Genomic DNA, 10,154 nt, shown 5'->3' on the forward strand with positions numbered 1-10,154 from the left:
TGCTCCTATTTATAGTGCAAGAAGTTATTTCAGCTCTGTTTTCCCTCTCTCCCTACCTATCTGAGTTTGTTTTTCAACTTTGTTCAGTCTGCCTTCAGCATGCCAGCTCAAGAGCAGGCAGCTTTGCCAAACCCACTCCTGATAAAAACCCCTGCTGCTGTCTTCACAGTCCCCCCGTGGCCTGGGCTGACCTGCACTTCTCATCCTTGCCTTCAGTTGGTTTTTCCTAGAAGAACTGCTTGCTGTGTGCTTGCCAGAATGTGATCCAGATAGTTGCTGCTTTAAGTAGGATTTTTGTTTTTTGTTTTTTGTTTTTTTTTTCCTTTAACTGCAATTAGGTGGTTTTAGCGTATCTGCAGAGAAAAATGCTACAGATAATAAAAGTTGTTCTGCTCTGCTATTAAACAAATTAAATGTCTGTGGCGATAACTTACTACTAGGGGAGAGAGTTTCAGAACTGCAGCAGTGGGTGGGTCTCTTGTTTTTGTTAGTTTCTAACTGAAATTTAGAGATCCCCAGTCTCACTCACGGACATGTGAGCCCCATCATTTAAGTTTTTAGGCACATAGATAGCAACTTTGCTCTCCTCTCATAGGTTTTCCAGCTGACAGTGATTGAAAGATGCAGATGCTGATATTTCTCTCCAGCTTTTCCAGTTAAACATTTCTGGCTACTGTAAACACCTGGCTCTCCGTCCTTATTTGCTGGATCGTGGAGTAGATCAGCATCAAAGACTGACTTGGAGGATGAACATCGGTGCTGAAATCCTTGGATTAGCTGTGTCCCAAAGTGTTTGTTTTGTCACTTTGAACTTCCTCTGTTTTGGTTAGAGGTAATATTCTTTTCAGTGGATAGCCTTTGCTGAAAGTTTCTGTCTCTGGTTGTGAGGAATCTGCAGTAGAAAACATATGAATCCAAGGCAAGTTGTATCACATTAAACGTGCTAAAGTCAGTAATGTTGACTATGCTCATGCCAAATTGTACCAATGCAGGCTTTTTTTTTCCTTTCGGTTCAGTTGTCATTTTGTACACCTTGCAAAAAATCATAGCTGATGTATCTTGAAACTGTGGTATGTTTCCTCAGAACTGTTGTTTGGCAGAGACGAACAAATAACCTGAACTAGAGTTGCATCAGATAGACCACAAAGGGACAAGTCAGATGTTTTATTCTTTAGCTTGGTTCTTCATTCCAGTGAGTGTATTTTTCTTTGAATAATATGTCTGATGACCCGCACTGAGGATTTCCATTCAAGTCTTTGTGAGAGCATCTGATAAATTTTGTTAGGAAGTCATCAGTCTTGCATTTAGACATCTTGTTTTGCTCACTGGGATTTGTAGTTCCTTCAGCAAACAGCAAAAGTGACATCTCCTTGACTGATGCAGTTTTCTTTAACTTTATTGTTTAACTCAGATTATTTTGTATTAATGTGGCACAACACGTCTTCTCTCCATTTTATTGTTTTGTTTTGATTTTGTTTTTTAATTTTCCTGGAGGAATTTTATTTTACCGAGTAAGTAGTATTTTCCTCCCTTTCCTATGAATTTGTTGTTAGTGCTTACTTCTTTTAAGGAATGGTAGGCTTACTGATATCCAGCTGTGAGAGGAATAGGAGAGGAAAGGAAAAAACTTCAGTGTGTTTACGTGCAGCTTTTTTTTTTATCTAGGGGTTAGGCTGTTGTACTTGGTGAACAAGGCTGGGGATGCTTCCCTTGTAACTCTCACTTTCTGCTCACTGCAGTGCTGTGCCTGCCAGAGTCAAATGTCTTATCTGTACCTCTTTACAGAGTGAGCAAAACTGCGTGGACAGAGAATTACTCCTGTTGCCTTTGGCATGTTAAAGATGGTGATGCATAGGAAGAAAAAAAAGTGATTTCAGTTCTTCTGTTAACAACTTAATGTTGCTTGTTTGGGATGATAACCTACAGTTCGTTTTTCAGCATTGAACCCTTGGAAGCAGAATGCGTGTGAATGAGCGATCAACAGCTGCTTAAGTGTGTGATTAATTTTGTTTGACAGACACAAGTTGTGCTGATTGCAGAGCAGCGAGGGCGCTTTCATGCTTTTTCAATTACTCATAAATTCTAGAGGGTATCTTAGGACAACTCTCATGTGCTAGGCATGAGTGCTCAGGCAGAGTGCTGCTGGATTAAAGGCTAACGCTGAAAGTGTTCTGCAGAGCAGTTCAGTGGTGACTTCACTTCTGCGCAGAATGTATTTACGATGACCAAACACTTAAAAGCTGTAGAGTCTGAGAAGCACAAAAGAGGAGACCTTGTCTATTACGAAAATGGAAGCAGTGTCTTGAGTCAAATTCCCTGGTAACTTTTATGGGAGAACAAACAGGACAGATAGCTTTGTTTTGAAGAGCTGACACCTTTATTGCTTTGAGCATAAAATTTTAAGGAATTTTGGACACTGATCTCAAATGCCTGTTCTTTTTTTGGCCGCCATTAACAGCATTCAAAAAAAAGTCACAAACCCAGAATTTCCCTTTTCCTGACATACATATTTGCATGCTTATGTATATGGTAGAATAACAGAAAAGTACATGATTTCATTATTTGCATGGGTAGCTTTTCCATCCTTTCCCACAGAAGAGAAATGTGAGTAATCTTGCAGTATGTGGCAGTTTGATGCCAGCTCGCTTTGCATTGTTTCACAAGGCAGTACACTTCGCATGTCCTGTAAAAAGTTGGTTACTTTCCTTATCACAGTTCAATTGGAGAAAGGGAATTGTCACGCTAACTGGGGAACATACATTGTGCTGCACTGGCTGATGGGCCAGTTTGCTTTCCAATTTGCTGCTAAAGACTGAGTCATTGTTACTGTTATAACAAATGCATATTAGATAACTTATCGCTGCAAAACTCTCTCTTGCAGTTAATGATAGCAGAAGTTTCAGGCTCCAAAGTCAAAAACAAGTGCGTTTGTTGTTGTTTTCTTACAGTGTCAGTGACAGACTCAGAAGGTACAAAACACTTCTAACATGAAGTATGGCTGATCTCTGTGTTATGCTGACAGCAGCTGATGTTGCCCTCAGACTTTCCAATTGCTGGTCCTCTCTTTCCTCAGCAACTTCAAGGTTGGAAAAAAAAAAAAATAGGGTGTTTGCTAGAAAGACTTGGGATCTGCTTTTTAAACTTCTAACTCTGGGGTCTTTCAAGTCACTGACAGATAGGTCATTTACACGCCTGGAGACATTTCCATATCTGAGTCTGACTCCTTGTGATTTCAGAGAGAATTGAAACTGCTGCGGCTGTTTGACCTTTATCTTTTCTTCATTCTGAATGAGTTGGAGCAGCTGCTTCTCATGGGTGTAGACAAATGACAGATGTCAGCGTTTGCTTTTCCCAATACCTCGGCAAAACTGAAAGTACTTGTCTTGTTAGGATTGCTGGTATAGACTTGGCTCCAGCAAACTCAGGATCTGTGTCCAGCACTGTGTGTGTGTGTTCCACAAGAGCGCAGCAGGGACGCTGGTCTGTGGGCCTTTCTTCGAGAGGGTTAGCTTCAGTGGAAACCAAATACCTTCCTCTTCCAGCCCAGCTTCGCTTTGTTTTGTTCCTTTTTTTCTCGCTAAGAAAGGAAATTGCAGAACCCTTATTACATTATTTGGTATCTTAAACTCACTGTTTTGATTTTGTGGGTTTATCTTCCTGCGGCAAAACTGATAAGTAATGGCTTTGCCAAATAGGAGGTCACATTATTTGATATATATAGTATGTTTACATAACATGAGAGCTGTAATGATGACTACACTGTGATTACAGTAAAGGAACTGAGAAGCTGAAATGCCTAGCCTTGAAATTACAAGTATATTTAAATGTTGTACTTTGGAGAACTTATACTGTAATGCTGTGTCAGTGTAGTTAGTTCTCTTTCATGTGAACAGAGTTTGGCAATCATTATGTTCTCTTAGGTCCTAGAAAGATCTACCAAAGCATTGCTTCTTCTCTTATTACAGTATATCTGTAAATGAAAGTTTAAAATGTTTGCTGCTCTAACAAAATCCATTCTGTTTACAAGCTGTGTACAAGTATTTTACTGTTTGAACCTACTCAGAGCAATTTCTTGGAACTAAGGCAAACTGGAAGGCTTTACTTGTTACCATTAAGAAAAGAAAAAAGGTTAAAATCGGAATATAAAGAAAAAAATGCACTGATACTCTTGACTTGAAATAACTTTGGACTACATTTCCACAGTTAGCATTTTAATGGGAAAACTATTTTTGATAATTTACAGAAGAGTGTTACGGCTGAAGTTTGCAAATCTGGGTGGGTCTAAATTCAAATTGTAACAACCAGGCTAAATCTGCACTGGTATCATTGAGTTCAATTTTTTTTTCCAAAGCCAAATATTCAGTGAGGTTAATAGTATATCAGATTTTTGCTTTCTTGAGTTTCCCTGAAATTCTTGTTACGGCTTTTCGTGGAAGTTATATTGTCTCTGCAGACGTCTGAGTACCGTGATGGCAGGGTAAACGTGAAATTCCTTGGCCAGGGAAACTTTGTTCTGATCTCTTTCAAAAGCCTGGAATTATTATCTTTTCCAAGAAAAGGCTAAAGGTGGGCAGACATGCTGTTCCACAGATGGGCCATGCTTGCAGACTGGTTCCTGATTGAGTTGATCAGACCATCAGTGAGCAGCATGTCCAGTTTGTTTCCTGTGCACATGCGCGTGTCTGGATTCTAATGAAGTAAATCACTTTGCACAACTGTCTTTCCATCATCTTGGACAATGAGGCATAGGAATTTACGTAGGTAGAAGTACTGCTGTACTGGAAATGGTTTAATGTCCTTGGGTTATTAGATTTCACTTTCGGAGCCTCTTTTAAATTTCTCACTTCTTGAATGAAAAGGATGTTTTTGTTGTATCCTTTCAGCAGGGATTCAAAGACCTCCAATGTACAGTGGAAAACATGAGCAAAAAAATGCACTTGGAGTAATTGAGTAACATGGGCTAATTGTGCTGTCTTATAAAGCCTCGTAAAATAAAGTTTTACGCCACTTTTTTGTGGAGAAACACTTTGCACTAGAAATGAGGGGGGGGGAATAAAAAACCCAGATGTAAAGGATAGCTGTCTGTGAACTTGAGACTGGAAAACCAGTCTCCATCTCATGAGAAGCATTAATTATGTATGAGACATCTTCCTTCTCCTGTATCATAGTCAAGGGAGCCAAGTCTGAATGTTACCTACAGCATGAGAGCAGCCCCACCTGCAATACGTTAACACTGTTCCTCACAATGTGTTTCATGCTTTTGTCATATATATCAGTTTGTGAGTGCTATTCTTACCTAGAAAGAAAGCTTAGTAGTACTTTTATTTTATTTTTTACATCTATTTCTAGTTAAATTTATGTGTTGCTTATGTACAGATAATACAGATAAAATGTATGCTTTTTCCCCAGCGGAAAAAAATTAATCATTATTTTTGCTTCCTTGACTGTAGGCCATGGTGGCTTGTTACCCAGGCAATGGAACAGGATATGTTCGCCATGTTGATAACCCAAATGGAGATGGAAGATGTGTTACATGTATATATTATCTTAATAAAGACTGGGATGCCAAGGTATGCAACTTCTTTCTATACATATTTTTATGTATACTTGCTAATGTGTCTTTGCTGCAAGGCTTTGTACACATTCTTTCTTCTGTCTTTGCCTAGATGTATTCCTATATTGCATTAACTTGGACATCCTTTGCCTCTGATTCTGCAGTTAATGAGATGTTCTGTAGATGAGGCATTTGTTTTCAAAGTGTCAGTGTAGTTCAGATCAGCACATATCTTTATATTATTGTGGATATGAGGTTTAGAATAGATAAGTATTTATAGCACAGTTTGAGTGGTCTAAGAATTCACTGTTGGTGGTTTAAAACTCTGTGTAGATGTGGTGACTGACTTCTTAATAAGGATTATCCAAGCATTTCAGTGATTAGGTAGATTTGGCAAATAGATATAGCTAACTGGGTGTGATAAAGGCTTTAAGTTCAGCTCCGTGCATGTGAAATATTTTTAAATGTGATATTTGGTATTTTGAAAATAATGTCCTGCTATATACTTAATGCATTGGTTTTAAACATTTAATTTGTAGGTAAGTGGAGGCATCCTTCGGATATTTCCAGAAGGTAAAGCCCAATTTGCTGACATTGAACCCAAATTCGATAGACTGCTATTCTTCTGGTCTGATCGCCGCAACCCTCATGAAGTACAGCCAGCATTTGCTACAAGGTAGGACTAATGGGCTCAGATACACTGCATGATGCTTCTTCTAGCAAAAGGTGAGGGAATCCCAATGAGAAACAAATGAAATGATGAATTGTGACCTGATCCTAGATCTCTGGATGTTGAGTTCTGGTTGTACTATGGCAAAAATTTTGTTTTTTCTCTTTTGGATGGTTTATTAGGATTCTGGTGTGCTGCCGAGTTTGTACCCATGTTTTATCACGTATTTTGGAGAGAACACACTCTTAGCCAGGGTACGTAGGCCATGGTACTTGAAACATCAGAAATTGCTGAGCATGTACTCAGTAGAGCTGGAGAGGACCATATCTGGCCATAAGCAGACCCTGCTGTAGCCCAGGAGTATTGTCTGTGTTACTCAGTAATAGCTTTATATTGTGTTCTTTTCCCATTGTCACTAGCACAGTACTGTGCTTTTTAAAGATTGACAGGGTGCTACAGTTTTATACCTGATTGCACTGGGAAGGAGGTAGGTGGTAGCAAATGGTCAAGTTCCCCCTCCCTTCATCTCTACGGTTGGCTTGGCTTGGGAATAGAGAGAGGGCTGGGGATCAGCAATAACCATCGGTACATGAATCTCTTCTTTTTGTTTCGAGTATTGTAAGAGTTTTTCCCAGTTTGAGTCACAGATGGAACTTGAAACCCCTTTTGTTATTGTTTAGGGGAGATGATGATGCTAAATGTACATGCATTCACTGCCCAACGTCTTGAGTAAACACTGACAGATTGTGTTAATAGATAAATCATTGGAGTTGTTGATCCAAACTTCCTGTTGCACACGTAGCACTGAACATTAACTAGGGCACTGAGATAATGCAAGCACCTCTGCAAGAAGTAATTTGAAACTGCAGTCTACATGTCCTATTAGAGCCTTTCCCAAGGCTGCAGCACTCTCCCTTCCCCCTTCTGTGCTCTGAGCAGAGGGTGAAATGCTGTTTACTAAAGCTCCTTAAAGTCTTTTCTCAATAGCTGGCATTTCATACTTAAATCCTCTGTGGGCAGTGGAAAACCAGAGGAGCTGTGTAAGAAGGGGCAGTTAATTATCCCTTATGGCAAGCATCCAAGAATGATTTCTTGCAGTGTGACTCAGCAATGGACTTGACCAAGTAAAGCTGAAGATGAGGTCATGCGGCAGAGTGATTGCCCAGTTTCTGGGCAAGAACTGTAATGACAACTCACTGGGGGAAAAAGTACTTACAGTGTCAGCATCACCCTTTCAATAGCTATTCAGACAGCGCGTACTGCTTGCTTTCTCTTCGTGAAAGTTTTTTTCTGCTGAACTCATAAGTATGGTCACGTTGACTTTTTCGTTAAGTGCTTCACTGTAATGTTTTTCCTTACAGTTCAGGAATTTTTTAATTTTTTTTTTTTATCATTTTCCCTAGGTACGCAATAACAGTGTGGTATTTTGATGCAGATGAAAGAGCACGAGCTAAAGTAAAATATCTAACAGGTAAACTTTTGTTAATATCTCCTGTTCTTTGATTGTTTGTTTTGTTTTTTTTTTCTGGAAGAATAGCTGAGCAGTCCAACCTCATGTCCTCAGCCCACCTTCTACACAATAAGGGGGAAAAAAAACAAGGCATAATTCATCTAGTCAGGCTTTACAGGGACGGTGACCCAGTGGCTAAACTGCTAGCCCGTGACTTGGGAAATCCAGGTCAGCTCCTTGTTCTGCACACACTTCCTCTGGGACCTGAGGCTGGTTGGGCTTTTCAGATGGGGGATGCAGCCTCTCCCTGCCCATGTCGCTCTGGTAGGAGTGATGGTTAATAAATGCACCACAGGACTGAGTGCCATGTAAATACTTCTGATGGGATATGGTGATCTGACTTTACAAGAATCTCTGTGTCGGAGAAACAAAAACCTAAAATTAAAATTTGTAGTCAAAGAATGGAGTAACTTCCTCCATTTTCAATTCCACATATCAGGCATCTGTTTTCCTTTTCTGACTTCTCCCTCAAGAGGAAGCTGATCTAATTTTCCTGTTCAAATTAGCATTATGAGGAGAAATGGTTTGGGACTTCTGTCGTACTTGTAAACGCATCATGATTTTCTGCTTGCTGTGGTAAGAACAAAGAGCAATCAGGTGTACTGCAGGTGCACATATGCACAGCATATTTCTCAGTGGTTTCACCAAACGCTCTGAAAAGGCCGATTTTTGGACAAGTGGGCCCAGTCACTTCCAAATCAGATTTTGTTCACAGCTTTTCGGTGCCTGGAGCACTCCTGTAGTATTGGGACTGCGGTTCCACTGCCTGTGGTGCAGTCGTGGCTCAGTGCCTTTTGGGAGCAGTCAGAGTAACGCTGCTCCTGCCTGGCTTGCAGGGAAGGACAAGAAGCCAAGGGGCAGGGGTCGGGGTGAGTTTGGGGGTGGCAGTGGCACTCCCAGGCCATCGAGAATGCTGGTGACGCATGCCTGGCCCCGCGTGGCTCTGCGGGAAGTGTGTCAGTGCTGGAAGTCAGCCTCCACGTCACACACATGTGACCCTGCGCCTTATAAAGCTGCCGGAGAACAGTCGGAGCCACTTGGTTTGTCTCCATACAGCTTTGGCTGCTGGAAGCAGCTCGGGTGAGCAGAAGCTCTGCTCCCTCCCTCTGCAGTGTCCCCCCCCCCCCTCAGCTGCAGCGACTAGGAAGGAAGGAGGAAGCTTTAATTTTGCTATTGGTTAGGTCTAGCACAGATTCCTATTACCTAGTTATTCCTATTTATCTCAATCGCGGTTTTACTTGCAGTTAAAATTACAGCGTTTATTCTTTATCTGAACTGAGAATTATACAAGAGTCTTTGTATTTTTCACTGATATTATAGTTATAAAATAAAAGAGCATTCAGGTTTTGGCTAAAGCCATGCAAGTATATGTGAATTTTCTATGGATATGGAATATTGTCTGCTAGTGTTTTCATTGGGTGTACTTGAAGTTATTCAAGTTAATCGTAAGGACTGAAAAGGTGAATTATTACTATTATTATTACTATTATTAGCATTGAGTCAAGTGTGATGTTGCATTTAAAAAAAAAAAAAAATCCTTCAGTGTTTCTTTACAAAGATAAATACCTAGAGATTCTGGATATTCTGATCCAGAGTATTGGATTGCCTCACATCTGAAAAGGCTGTTCTTATAGGTTTGTAAAGGTCGAGGTAATTAATTTCAAAACTGCACATGTGACGGGAAGTATCCAGCTTTCTGTTTGGCAGCCAATCAAATGCCTGCTTTCAGAGATTACAAGTAACCACAGCAAACTGGCTTTCCAGAGCACAGCATGCAGAGCAGGTGCACAGAAATATGCATTTGGATGCATCACATGTACTGGGTCATCCTTGAAGATTCTCTTAAAACCAAACTAGAAAATGGTGCAGCCATTCTGTAGATCGTACTTTGATAAATGTTGAAAAAATAATACTGGATTCCTTTTTGTCTTTCTGCAGGTGAAAAAGGTGTGAGGGTTGAACTTAATAAACCTTCTGACTCGGTTGGGAAAGGCGTTTTATAAGCCTTTGTTTTAGCCACTCCTCTTGCTATTCTCCCTGAGAAACCTTGATGCTATCTATTAACTTTTGAATGTGAATAACAAGGTAAAGGAAAATCAACAACAAACCAACGTTTTAATAAAGAAGCATACAGTGTTTCCATGTTGCATCAAATAGAAGATTTTTTTGACTGCTGAAGCATTGTACTATGTGATTGTCACTCCAGGCCTGTGACTGCTTATGTGAAGAAGATAAGCAATCAGTAAGGAACAACATATGCATCTGGACATAAACAAGTGCCCTACATAGAATTTGTTCATCCTTATATTTTGCCAGACCTGTCATCCAGCTGAATCAAATTCATCACTCCTTTTTTTATATGGTAAAAGTTTGAATTTTGGGTAATTTTTGTATGACCAGGTACAGTTTATCAAAATTGA

The 10,154-nt window shown here is 40.1% G+C and overlaps 1 protein-coding gene across 1 annotated transcript; it reads left to right on the forward strand.

The window, feature by feature from the left end:
* The first annotated feature begins 5,431 nt into the window (after window positions 1-5,431).
* On the forward strand, window positions 5,432-10,154 carry EGLN1 (egl-9 family hypoxia inducible factor 1). The gene is made up of 4 exons (XM_010707013.3): window positions 5,432-5,570; window positions 6,094-6,230; window positions 7,628-7,695; window positions 9,673-10,154. Exons 1-4 carry the CDS (start codon window positions 5,454-5,456, stop codon window positions 9,735-9,737), a joined length of 387 nt encoding a protein of 128 aa, XP_010705315.1. The 5' UTR covers window positions 5,432-5,453; the 3' UTR covers window positions 9,738-10,154.

Source organism: Meleagris gallopavo, chromosome 2, assembly GCF_000146605.3.
Source record: "Meleagris gallopavo isolate NT-WF06-2002-E0010 breed Aviagen turkey brand Nicholas breeding stock chromosome 2, Turkey_5.1, whole genome shotgun sequence".
Taxonomy (NCBI): domain Eukaryota; kingdom Metazoa; phylum Chordata; class Aves; order Galliformes; family Phasianidae; genus Meleagris; species Meleagris gallopavo.

Coding starts and splice junctions, on each gene's coding strand:
- EGLN1 (XM_010707013.3), top strand. CDS start 5,454: ATGGTGGCTTGTTACCCAGGCAATGGAACAGGATATGTTCGCCATGTT. Junction 5,571..6,093: donor ATAAAGACTGGGATGCCAAG/GTATGCAACTTC, acceptor TTTAATTTGTAG/GTAAGTGGAGGCATCCTTCG. Junction 7,696..9,672: donor TAAAGTAAAATATCTAACAG/GTAAACTTTTGT, acceptor GTCTTTCTGCAG/GTGAAAAAGGTGTGAGGGTT.